Source organism: Pipra filicauda, unplaced genomic scaffold (genome assembly GCF_003945595.2).
Source record: "Pipra filicauda isolate LSUMZ 115617 unplaced genomic scaffold, ASM394559v2 scaffold70_size2993248_pilon, whole genome shotgun sequence".
In the NCBI taxonomy this organism is placed as follows: Eukaryota; Metazoa; Chordata; class Aves; order Passeriformes; family Pipridae; genus Pipra; species Pipra filicauda.
In genome coordinates, this window is record NW_024104876.1 from 1,995,838 (window position 1) to 2,009,113 (window position 13,276).

A 13,276-nucleotide genomic window follows, 5' to 3' on the forward strand; every position below is an offset into this window, starting at 1 on the left:
TGAAAGGGCACGCCAGTGGCACAATTGGTTCTCAACATGTTTTTTCCATATTGCCTGAGAAAAGCCAGAAGTCAGTCAGAATTTATGGTCAGGCCCCCACGTTGCATCCTGGGGTAATTTATGGTGGATCAAAGTCAACAACAACAGAGAAGAAAACCCAAACTGCAGCTGACAGACTGATATATGCTGCCTCTAAAACACACTCGCGTTTACCCCTCTGTTCTGTTTTACTTTGCAAGGACTCAGGGCACGTCAGACTCTCTCCATGTCTGAGCAGCAGATTGCGTATTTTGGGAGCAACCCAAGTAATAATAGCAACAACTGCATGGCTGAGTTGCTGCTGCTGGAGAGGTTCAAAGGGAAGTTCAGCTGGTTCCAAAGAGCATCATTTTGCTCCACAAATTGCTCCTGGGATAGGGGCACGAAAAGCTGCCATGAATTGTGTTGCTGCATGAAGTGTCACATTTATCTACCAAGGAGCATCCTGAAGTCGAGGAAAACCAGGTAGACTTTGAGTCTGATTAGGAAAGTACAACCAGCACCACCTGCTGCCTCCATGGTCAATCAAAGCAACTCCCCGAGATGTGAGACCCTGCCTTCCTCAAGGACAGGACAGTTCCACTTCCACCAAGATCTCCTTCCCTTACAGAGAAGAGTTGAGGAACTGTAACCAGACTTAGCCGAAAAAGAAAAAAGAAAAAGAAAATAAATTGGAAGAGGTTTTCTCAGGAGAAAACTCCCCAGTTCTAATATTAACAGCATTTTCAGCCTGAGCTGGGATCAGAAAAGGAGTAAGATAGAGTCCCACTGTCTGCAGGGGTGTTTCATATACGTGACAGGACTGACTGGTGTGGGCAGAGTGTCACAGTCTGCCTTTGAGTTTTCAAATAAAAAATCATCTTTGGGATTATTTTAGGAGAACAGCAGGCTTATTCATGGATGCAATTCACTTCCTTTCTGGCTCATCGCTGGACTTAAACTTTCCATTGTTCTTCTTCAATATGCACCTAGGCACAGACAGATTTAGTCCCCCTTGGACACGTAGGAGCAACCACCTAAAATAGCAGCAAGGGTCTGAATTCACCAAAGAGTCCCAGGTGGAAAGGGGTGTACTATATTGGAAGCAAGCTCGAGGTGTTTATGAATTGTAATTATTTATTCATGAGTTATTTAAGATTTCTCTGGCTTGAGCTCAAATTTTCTTTTAAAGAACTGTAGAAAAATTAAAACAAATCCCATCTTGAAAATATATTTTTGGATGAGTAAACACCACCAACGCCACATGCGTGTGCAAGAAGTTATTCTGAGATTTATCAATCAAGTATAGTGAGCATCCATAAATTATTCTCTTAAAATAATCTAGACTTAAGTAAACAGCTTTGTTGGTAAATCAGATGAAAACCTGCCCCCCCCTTCCTCACCAGGAGACTTCTGTGAGCAGCTGATGTACTCCAGCTTCTGTTTTCTCTTGATGTTCTTTAAATTCTTGGCCACATCCTCTAGTCTCACCAAGCTATACTTGGCAGAGGAACAGAGAGAAGAGGATGAGCTGGCTTTGCTCTGTCTCTGTGGCTATTCAATCATGGCACCAGCCAGGTGGGCTACTCTGTGCCCTCCTGCAACCTGAAGCCACCTGAGGCAGCTCAAAGTTGCACCAGGGTATGATGTGCCAAGGCTTTCAAATGCTACTAATGCAGAGTCCATCCTCTCCTCCTTTATGCAGGGGGTTATGCTGAGTTTGCAGCATGTAGACGTTTCCATTAGGACAGCAATTCTCTTTTTAAAGCTGGTTTTAATTGCCTTTGCCTGCTGCTCCTGCCTTCCTCTCCCCATTTTTACATGCTGCTGTAGCACTTCACAGAGAAGCTATGAGGATATGTCAGACTGCACAGATTCACAAGATTCAGACTCCTCTTCTAGTTGTTCCATGTTCAGGACTTCACCAATGTCACAGCATTTCTATTTGCATTTCCTACTTGTGACACAGAGCAGACCAACCTCTGCTCCTCCTTAGGGTGCACAAACACTTTGCTGCACAGTAACCTCTACTTCCATGGACAATAAAATGAGTAGGATTAGCTTTCCCTGGAGGTCCAGGTAGAGCTTCTGCCTCCCAGATGAGCAGACTGGAGGTGAGGATCTCGAGCCCTAACCTACAGCTATGGCTGTATGTGCTGCATTTACCAACTTTAATTGAGATCGTACACAATTTTCAGGGGAAATGAGGAGAGTATTTGCTGCAGGAGGGTCTCCCTCCCACGAGCAGCCAAGGGCTGCTCGGATGTGTTCAGGGAGGCATTGGCTCTATCCCATTCTGCAGTTGGCAAGCAATGCTTTAGAGCCAGGCATTCTGCAGGCAGCCAGAGCAAGAAAGCTCTCTAAGTGCTTTAAAGTAAAACAAATAAACAAAAGAAATGGAGACAAATCCCACAGAGATCAGGAAGCAGTGCAATATCTGAAGATATTCCTTTGTTCTCTCTGGGATTTCACGTGCACTAATCCACAGCATTTCTTCTGCTCTGCCCCAAACTGTGGGTGCAAATCACAGAGACAGGGGAAAACGTGCCATTTACAAAGTCAGCAACAGAAACAACTCTAAGAGTAACAGAGGTAATTATGGGTTAATTTCCCTTCAACATACCAGTTAGAACTCTGGCTACAAAGCATAACCTTCATGAAAAGAACAAAAGCTCTGTGAAAGAAACAGGTTTCACTCATTTTTCATCTTTCTGTATTGAAGGTACCAGCCAGCTACACTATTTCTTTAGAAAAATTTTATCTAAACATATTTGGTGTCAGTTAAATGCTGCTGCACTTAAAATCCCAGATGAATTTACACTGATTTCCTTCCAACCAAACTCCACAGATTCCTGCTGCTTCCCATCTCACCTGGCACTCTCATTACTTGCCTCCCCACGTCCCCCTTACCTGCCTCTGGGCCACCACGCACCCTGTTCTTCGTGGTGAAAAAGGGAATCCGCTTCGTTTTAAATCCCTCGTCGCTCCTGTGGGACAAATTGTGAAATTTGGAGAGAAGAGCTTGGACAAGGCATTGAGCTGCATGCCCAGGATACTACATGGTGCACACTCTGGCCCTATCAAGGCTGTTGATCCACAGCACAGCCTCTTACATGTTCCCATCTGCTTTGGAGGGACGGGACTGAAACCTGCTGTGCAATCACAGAGCCAGACTCCACCAACACTCGTCCAGGCCCAATGGTTTTCTCCTGGCAAATCAACAGAGCTCCTCAAGGCAGCACTTCCAGCTCCCAGGGCGAGAGCACTTGACCCCCAGTTTTATGGGTGTCAAGGTTAAGTGGGCTGTCAGACAGCAAATTGAAGAAGCTCCACAAGAAGCACTGGAGAACCGACCTGCTGCCATTCCCTGCCCTCACCAGAGGGTCTCTGACAAGATGACCCACCAACATGACTCTGGAAATGCACTGAGACATTCAAAAAATGGCAATCTGTCTTTTGCAGCTGACACAGCAGCTCCTAAGGACTCCAAAAAATGTGTTGGACAGGCACCCAAATGAGGAGATATCAGCGTGACACGACACAGTGCAGTTTTGGAGAAGATTAGGGACCTTTAACTCTCTATGTTAAACATCCCTATTGGAATTTCTAAACAGAAGAACATCACTCTTTTATTGGATGACCTTTTTAACATCAGTCTTAGAATCATAGAATCCTTCAGGTTGGAAATCTTCTCTACGAATTTACAGCTGGTTACACTTCCATTTAAAAACCCAAGATTTTTCTTTTTTTCCAAAACAATCCTCCCACACTAACTACAAACTGCAGTCCAGCCAGATGGTTTATGGTTAAGATCTGCTCCCCACAAACTGGTTTTTGTAGTAATGAACCGCACACTGGGTTAAAGAAATTCCTACATGCTCTGAAATTAAAGTGCCATTATCAGTAATCTATCCACTTAATAAATGATATAGTGTGCTAAATGCCCAAAGAATTAGCAAAGGATAATTCATCACTGTCACAGACACACAATATACTGAGGGACATGGTATGTGGATATCAATGCCTTCTATGCAGGTGATTAATTCTCTCCTGACACCCTTTGTGTTACACGAGGGATCGGGTTTGCTATTATTTCTTCAGCTTTTGTTTTCTCAGCCAAAATCTGAAAGAAACACTTACTTCCCAAGTTGGTTTTTTGAAAGATCCAGTGATTTAAGTTGTTTGCAATTCCACTTATCCTGCGAAGGCAACGTAACTAACTGATTTCCCAGCAGCTTCAGGGACACCAAAGCCTAAAGAGAGGAACAGCCTGGAGTCAGAAGACAGAGTGCACCAAACACACAGAAAGAGCTTTTTTAGTGTGGCTATTAAATAACAGAAACACCAAGAAAGTACATCTTATTCATCAGAACATCCTGTCCGTGCTGCCCAGCATGCAAACATTTCCTTCTTGTCCCCAGCAAGCATATTCTGCACGGAGCAGCACCACTCTCAGCTCTGGGAGATTATTAGTCTACTTGCTGACAGATGCACTTGGAAACAACCCATGCAAGAGGACATTTCACTTTAAGTGAGGAAACCTTTCCAAATGGAAAAGAACAGTATGATTTACCAACACAGCATGCCACGTACGGATGAGAATATACGTATATATACGTATGTGTGTGTGTGTGCGTGTGCAAACTGCTGTTCAGAGTGGGCTGACACCTCTTGTGTGTGAACAAAATGAAGATACAAAACATGAACTGCTTCACACAAGGAAAGATTTTAATTGTTTTTTTATTACATCTCTATTAAAGTGGAAAGGATTTAAATTAGCTCTCCAAGATCTATACAAGTTACCCACCTAGTTTTTTTCCCCACTCCCGCCAGAGACAGAAATTTTAAAACCAAGTGAAGCTGACCTGACGCTGTACAGTTAACACCATACAGACAGGATTCAGCTGGAAATACCACAAATAAGGTTAAACATGAGGTCTCCTTTACACTTAACTGAAATATAAAAGAAAAAAATGCAGTTCCCATTCAAATCTGTGAAGTTTATGCTCTTCCATCTGTCCTTAATAATGTTGAGGCTCAAATGATCATTTTCATTTGGTTGAAAATCCAATTTTCCACTGAGAAACAGTCTTCTATGTAGAGTTTCCAACCAAGTTTACTCTGCAAGTTCCCCCCATGAAAACTGAGATAAGCAGAATGTCAGCTGAATTATCTCATGCCACAACTACAGCACTATTAATGAATTATACCCCACGGAAATCATGTTTTACCAGCAGAGACTTCAGCTTCAAGTATGTTAAATGTTTTATGTGCTCCACATAATAAGAAAGGTTTATGCCCCTTTTCATCGAGCAGGATTAACAATGTCTCACAAAGTTTGTTGGCCTTCCTCCCCTTTTCTTAGATTGGAAAAATATGAGGTATCCACGTGACAGAGACGATGGACAACCAGCAGTTGCTGGAACGGGAATTATCATGCAAAATGCTCCCTCTAGTGATGCGAGAGGGGCCTTGCTGGGATTTGGAAAAGGTGGAGCAAAATAAAAGAACTGAAGACAGGCAGAGTGAGCCACTGGAGGAAAGGGTTGGAAAACTGAGTCCTGACAGCCAATGCTTTTACCATCACTAGTCTTCCACTGGCTCAACCTCCCTTTGGAAGGAAGGCCCAGCCCGCCCTCGGCGCCTGGTGTGGAGCTCTCTCCAAGTACCAGCGTGGGGCTGTGCAATGACAATGCCTCAGACTTCTCCCCAAAACATCCCTGAGCAGGGGCTGGGAGGAAAGGGAGGCTACACGTTCCAGAATTAGCACAGACTCGGTCCTGTGTGGTCTAGCTGGGGTGCTTCATTCTCAGTCAGCTGTATCCGTGTTACATGTCCCCCCAAACACTGACAAAAGCCACTCTCCAGGGAGGCGAGAGCTGGTGAGATTCTATTCAATGCTTATGTGCTGTCTCCATAGGGAAAATTAGTGATTTTCAACTGGCTCTAGTTCTTCATGACTGTAATTCTGGAGATGTCTAGTCCTTGTTTAGCAATTGCCTCTTCTCTCTCATCTCTAACTTCTCCATTTTTGCTGCCTTACAGGATGAGAAAGGGGCCTCCAGAAGGGACACAGTGGCAGTGGTAGACAAACTTCTCTCAAACCTGCTGCCACAGTTGCAAAAAGGGTGTTAGATTATACCTGAGGGAAGGAACTGCAGCATTCAGATTACAGTGCCTCAGTCAGCTCATGATGTGGAAAAGCTGACCAGAGTCCTACTTGAATAATTCCACCCAGGGAGGGTCAGGTGTTTTCAAGAGAAGTAAACTAGTCTAGAGAACTAAGACCTGGTTTGGAGAACATATGGCTGGTTCCTTCAGAAGGCAACAGCCAGGAAATCTGAGGAGGTTTCTGCTTCTCTTAACCACATTTCTAGCATATATGTCATATTAGCAACTGTGAGTTGGTCCCAGTCTTAAGATTCCTCCACAAACCATGCAAAGGGCAGTGCTAAACTACAAGTCCCACCAGTCTAGGTCAGAGACATGCTTTCAAGTCACAGGCCTCCTCTGCTTTCCACTTTTCCCAGGGAGAAGACAGTTCACTGCTGTTCCTACACAACAATAATACATTATATGTAGGAACATGTTACTGCCCATTTCCTCCCCTTCCCACATCTGCTTCTGGAGAGGGCTGGAGTGTGAGTGCAGCCCTATTCACCAGCAAAAACTCTACCACCAAGGAGACGCCCAAGTCAGGGCTCACCTAGGCATGGACTTTCACCTTCTATTTGCTCACTGCACTCCAGCCCTCAGGGGACTGGAAATATCTGCTATTTATTTCTTTTATGAAGACGTATGGACAAAAACTGACACAATTTAGGGCAGCCAAAGCTCGCTAACTTTGAAAACAGACCATCAGCAGGGATGGCACTGAGGTCTCTGACCCTCTTTACTGGTGCCTTTGCACCCCTCAGCGGCCTCTGAGCAGCAGCCCCCAAAAACTGTGCCCTCGAAGCACCATCTAGTGTTTAATACCCGTCATGGTGGCTCCCACCCACTGGGATGATTCTGAATGCCTCCAGAAAAACCAAGTTTCGGAGACAATAGTCCATAGGATTCATTCTGTTTCAGGAGAAATGCCAATTGAAAACAAATGGCTCTGAGAGAGCAAAGCCAATCTGCAGGGATCATTGAGGAGAAATGAGGGAGTTCAACCCTCAGTACTTTTGTTCCAGCAGGAGTAAAAGGCACCTTTTCAGAAGACTCCTGAGATCCAAACTGATCCAAACTGATCCATCATTTCTGCAACCTTCCCACAGAGGCCAGTAGTGAAAAGCATGAAACTTCTGCATAAAGATTTACCTCTGTTTCTCTCTCCATGACCCTCAGTTTCACAATCTGGAAGGGAAGCTTGGAGGCAAACCTCAAGTTCTGCCTTGTTTTCATGTCAAAACTATGTGACACCACATATTCTGACGAATTTTGATGTAAAACTATGGATCTGTGTCTCATCCACTGGCAAGAAATATTTAATCTACAAGCTGAAAGATTACAAAGGTCCCAAGTAGCATTGTTTAGGGCATTCAAACATGCTGTTCTCAGCACAGAAAGACTAACTCTTAATTACACAACACTGGTGTGCCAGATGGAGAAAAAACACAACTATTTGTGAGCATTTTCAAGTACATCAATATTTCAGTGGTTGGAGCTCAAAGCTACAATGCTGTTCTGGTTCTGTTCCAAACTGTGCTCCCAATTTCTGAAAACAATAGGCATCCAAAGAGTTCTCAGAACACCTGTGACAAGAGCTATCACACTGGATGAGGGACTGAATGTAGTGATTCAGGTGGTTCCAGGCTGCTCAGAGACCCTCTGCAGTTGCACCAACTCAAAACTGCACGCAGTCCCCCACCTTAACCAGCAGCCACTGCTGGGACCTCAAGGTCTGAGTCAGTACTAGGAGAAATACTGTGAAGTATGAAGAAATGACACTTACTTCAAGCTGAAAGAGTCCTGGTGGGACTTCTTTCAGTGAGTTCTCAGAAAAATCCACTTCTCTCAGGTGATTTTTCCAGAAAATAGTCAATGCATCAGGTAGGAATTCCAGAGAGTTTCTAGATGCCTTACAACATTTCTAGACAATATAAAAGAAAACACACAGAGTAGTAATCATCTCTTTAAATAATGAGGCAGCTGAGCTGTCACATGTTAAAGGCATTAATAAATTCATTCTAGGTAATCACTTTTAAATATTTTGATCTAGCTAAATTATAGCTCATGCAGGCACATGGGATTTGCTAAGGAGATGCACTCAACCGATGGGCAAATTCTTTGGTGGGCAAAAAGTATTTCAAAAGTTATTTTGAAAATCATCCCCATTTGCTTTTCAACCACAAACAAACACTTCACCAGAGTATACTGTTCTGTTACAATAACGAGGAATGAAATCACAGTGATGGGTCGATATAGATGTCCTACTTAGCCATGGGTTTGGGCAAAGTTAGCTTTGAATAAAGGCTGAGTGTTCTGTAAAATGATCCTAACAACAATTATGCTCATATGAACTACAGAGAAAACCAATACATCCATGTAACGAGACATGTTTCTAGAAGCTTTTCACCAATGCCATCAACACAGTGAGAACAGGGTAGAACCTCAGAGAGAATTGATCTGAGACCCATAAACCAAATCAGGCAGGGGAACTTCTACAGAAACAGAACACCCTTTAAACACTTGACAGCTTTTCAAGCACCACATTATATATTTTGCATTGTTTCAACAGCTTTTTCAGCCTCTGACTCTGTTCAACTGAGCAGTTCAACTTACCAAGGGGCAGGCCCAGGGATCTGGAAACACTTTCAGCTGATTTCTGGAAACATTCAGTATGTTTAGGGACTTGAAGCAGTATAGAAAAACCGTTGGAAGTTCCACCAACCTGTTGTCAGAGACGTCAAACTCCTGCAGCTTCCTTAAACCAATCCAATTAGTTGCTAGAAAACATGAAACATTGTGGACTTGGTATAAGCATGACAGCACTCTGATCCAGCAAGAGTAACAACACTTACTTGCTAGATAAAAGCCAAAGGATTTCATAAGGGTTAAAGAACAACCAGGCCTTTTAATGTACTTCAGACAAAGGACTGAGAGACACTGAGCATCTCCACCTAATACTCATTTTAAGTCACTGTTATACCAGTTTGGGGTCCTCCTCTGCAACTCAGCCTTGAAATGTAAGCAAAATACTGCACTGTACGTACTGTTTTCCTCGTCAAATAACTTCTCCATATAGTTTTTGGAAGCGATGAGTTTTTTAAGGTTTTTAAGATGTAGGAATCCAGTAGGGAGAGTAGAGAGCCTGTTGCTGGATACATCGACCTCAAGTAACCTGGGAGTACAGAACATAGTCAGGCATCAATAAAATGCTAGCAAAGAATCCTGTTGCCATAGACATCTTTTTTTTTTACCAGGACAGCTTTAGTTCTGAATGAAAGCAGCTGAAATGTGCCTCACCAGGCAAAGCATAAAGCCCTAATTAGAAAATTAACCCTTCCAGGGAGCGAAGTGGTCTGGATAGACAGCAGACCAGATCATTGATATCAACTAGTAAACGTCAACCTGAGTCAGCTCAGGTCTCAGTCTTAGAGGAATGGGGCTCACCAGAACTCGAGAAAAGCAGAGGCAACATGAGACAATACAGGAATGAAAGTCCCTACAATTGTCCTGATGACAACTAACTTGGAAGTACTGAGAACACAAAAGCACAAATCCTGAGTTAACCCTTGCAGCAGACAGAAAACAAACCAAGAAGCTCCTGCAGTATGCTCTTCACTCACACAGTTTCACACAAGCACATGGACTCATTTGAACCTGCTCTCCATAGGGGTTCAGTCTGCTGTAGGCATCCAGTGCACACACCTTGTACATATGATTTCATCAGATGACTGTACACTGGGTAACTCCGTCAGCTGATTGTCAGCCAGGCTGAGCTTCCTGAGGTTTATCAGGCCCCATGGGATCACGGATGGAAGGGAGACCAGGCAGTTGGCAGAGAGATCAAGCTCAGTTATCTGACAGGAGATATCTATCAGCCAGTCTAGATCCACCCAGGGCAGTTTGAGGTTTGACCAGTTCACACACAAGGCCTGCATATATCAAAGACAGAAGAGAAAACCACATTAGTGAAGTCCCAGTTGCTCTCGGCCTGTCTTACAGCACTGGGAATCTGGCAGAGCAGAGCACAGACCATAAACATTTTGCTCACTTTCCAATCTGCTTCTAGGAACTAAACTGACTCAGAGATGAAATCATGGCTGGATATCAGCAGCTCCTGCTGTATCTGCTCCATGATCTCACTCCAAAGACCATAAGCACACACAAGCAGGGGGCCTGGACTTCTTTCCAAGTCCATACACCAGCTCTAGTGAGCCCCTTGCCTGAGACCAGCACACCCCAGCCTCTAATGGTGAGTTTTCATGGGGCTGGATGTCCCACAGGACACATCCCACCCCACACCAGCAGCATGTTATGAACAGATCACAGAAACCATCCTGAATCCAGACTTCACTGACAGAACCTCGCTCTGCCCCTTGGACATGGTCTGCATTGCTGCCCACATCTCCAGGGGACTCTGGACACCAACAGAAGCTCCAAGAGAGCCCTGAGGAGCCCTGTGGATCAGGGAGCCTCTGACAGATCATTCCTTGTGCATCTGTAAAGCGGACAGGGACAGATCTGCTGAGTGTGGAAATGACTTTTCAGAAAGAGGTCTGTTGCTGCAGTCATTAATCTATGCCCAGACACTGCTCTTCCACCTTAAACCTTCCAACAACAAGCAGCCAAACCGTTTTAGAAGAGGTTTAGGTTTTGCAAAGGAACACCTGGGAAAGGCAGGGGAAGGCAAATAACTCCTGTAAAGCATTGCTAAACACTAGAAATTTGCTCAGTATCATTTAGGAAGACATTTTAGTTTCCGAGAGACATGATATTGGTCATTGCCTCCTTTCTAGACAATGTTCTGCTGCTTTTGACAGTAAGACAAGGAAGTCATTTTCTCCTCTTTTGAGAAAAACCAGAAGCTGTTCTGAAAGACATCACTACTTATATCCAGGCTTGAGCTTGGACAGAAGAAAACATGAAAATACAGTGGTCATCAACGGAAGGAAACAACCCAAGGCCTCATTTTCAAGATCACCTCATTGCATTCCAATCTATGTTCCAAAATACACATTTGTAAAATGCTATTCCCAAAACATTTTCATACACTTGGTATTTTTGACATAACTCATCCCCAAAACAGCCTCAATGGAATGATCATTAATTCTCCACCAGGAGGCAGCAAGGACCCAACAGCAAATTAATTTGCTTTCCAATGCCCAGTATTTAGCTCTGAAGACTTTAAACCCCAGATTTAAAATGAAAAGGAATATATTTTGGGAAGGGAGAGAAATAAAAGAGAAACAAAGGTCTATCTCAAATGGTTATTTGAGACTCAGAACTCCAAGTAATGTAGATCAGACTGTTCAAATGTGTAGGAGAATGGAACAAAGGGTAAGCACAAACAGTTGCACTTATTGGCAGCAATTGTACTTAGTGTAGACACAGTGCTTTTCAAATCTTTCCTAGTGAGGCCTCAAGACAGCCCTGCAAATATGAATGGAAATATTATGCCCATTGTATCACTGGGGAAACCAAGGTAGAAAGCACAAGCTGTTTGTTTAAAAGTTACATTCACCATCACACCACAAGGCATCCCTGTAAAACATTACAAGCCAGCAGCAACAAGAAATCAAATTAAGCAGAGTATCCATTGCTACTGCAAAATACACAATATCCAAAGGCAGTTACACTGCAAAGCTTCACACTGACACTAAACAGTAAAATGCTTTACCCTCGATTTTCCAAGTCTTAAAGGCTTCCTGCTTACAAACTCTTGTTTTAAATTCTGTATGTGGTTTTTGGTAAGTTCCTCTCACCTGCAACATATACCACAAATCCCCAGGCCTAGGAAAAAAGTATTTGTCCTTGAGTACACGACCAAGGCAGTAATAACAAGACCTACAGCCTTTTTTTATGGGGTGCAAGCAGGACCATGTCTCTCTGCTGCTTCTCTTTGCAGACTGATCCCCACCTCTATTTTGCATCTAGATTGCTATGTATCCTTTCCCTCAAAAATGCAGAGCCATGGCCTCAGGGTATTAACGTGCTAAAAAGATACCTGCAGAATTCAGACAGTGCCTCCCCAAACCACAGACGAGATTGTGAAATCCAGCACCTGCTATGAACGCTGCAGGACTGGTGTCCTGCCTCCAAGGCAGCTTTTTGAATCTCAGCAATCAGTGCCCTCCTTCCCACTCAATCCTCCTTCCCATCCACAGCCAAGGACTGACAGTGTCTCTTCCACCTGAGTGCTGCAAACTGGGGGATCGGCCCTTTCATCTGACTTAGGGACAGTGGACCAAATACATCCTGGTACCAGTGACCTGATGTCAGGGGAGTTACCTCAGCAGTTTACTTGGAACAGGACTCTGCAGTGAAAATGCAATTAAGTGAAAGAAAGCCTGACAGCAATGCCACAGAGGGGATTTCCTCCCCAACTCATACTTAATCATCCCCACTATCTTCCTAGGAAAGCCTGTTTCTTTGATGCCAAAGGTCTATGATGCCAAATGTGCAGAACATGGTGATCAACCCAATCCTTCTCTGGAATCAGCTGGGGAGTTCTGTGCTCAAATGACAGACAGAGGATGTCAGCTCTGGGCACAGCCTGACTCCAGGCACCTCACGGCTCCTCAGAAGGGCAAGTAAAACCTTTGCAGACTCCCCTCTCTTGCCAAGGGAAGGATTTCTCAATATAAGCCCTGAAGACTAAACTGAAATCCTCAACAACACCAATGTCAGGGGATGCACTGAAGAAGGCAAGAGACTGGAAACTGTGCAGAAGCAGGAAACCCCACTGCTCTTGGGCAAAGGATTAACTATAAATATGAAAAATATTTACTTAAATCTGAGACTGTCTGGTAAGGTGATTAAAAAAGGCTGTTGTGCATTTCTCCTAAATGACGTGACGTGTCCCAACAGAACCTCGCTCCTGCCATACGTGGGATATTCTGAGGATGGTGATCTGCTTCCTCCATCAATAGCACTGCTGTGAATCTTGAGTGGGACTGCTGCAGATCTGTATACTGATGGTGATGTAACCAGGATGTACCAGGCAGGGGATAAAAAAAAATGAGAGCAGGATCCCACACATACATACACATTTGTATGCTTGTATATAAAATTATTGGTAAAATATTTCCTAGGGAAAATGCAGCAG

The 13,276-nt window shown here is 43.9% G+C and overlaps 1 protein-coding gene across 5 annotated transcripts in view; it reads right to left on the reverse strand.

Moving 5' to 3' along the window:
• The window catches only part of LRRK1 (leucine rich repeat kinase 1), a 77,018-nt gene that overhangs the window by 36,180 nt on the left and 27,562 nt on the right, over window positions 1–13,276 (reverse strand). For all 5 annotated transcript variants that reach the window (XM_027714792.2, XM_027714791.2, XM_039389122.1 and 2 more), the window contains 6 exons: window positions 9,877–10,103; window positions 9,219–9,346; window positions 8,788–8,951; window positions 7,958–8,095; window positions 4,159–4,271; window positions 2,929–3,005 (listed from right to left, as the gene is read on the reverse strand). In XM_027714792.2, the coding sequence (XP_027570593.1) occupies window positions 2,929–3,005; window positions 4,159–4,271; window positions 7,958–8,095; window positions 8,788–8,951; window positions 9,219–9,346; window positions 9,877–10,103 (847 nt within the window). The remainder of the gene's footprint in view (window positions 1–2,928; window positions 3,006–4,158; window positions 4,272–7,957; window positions 8,096–8,787; window positions 8,952–9,218; window positions 9,347–9,876; window positions 10,104–13,276) is intronic.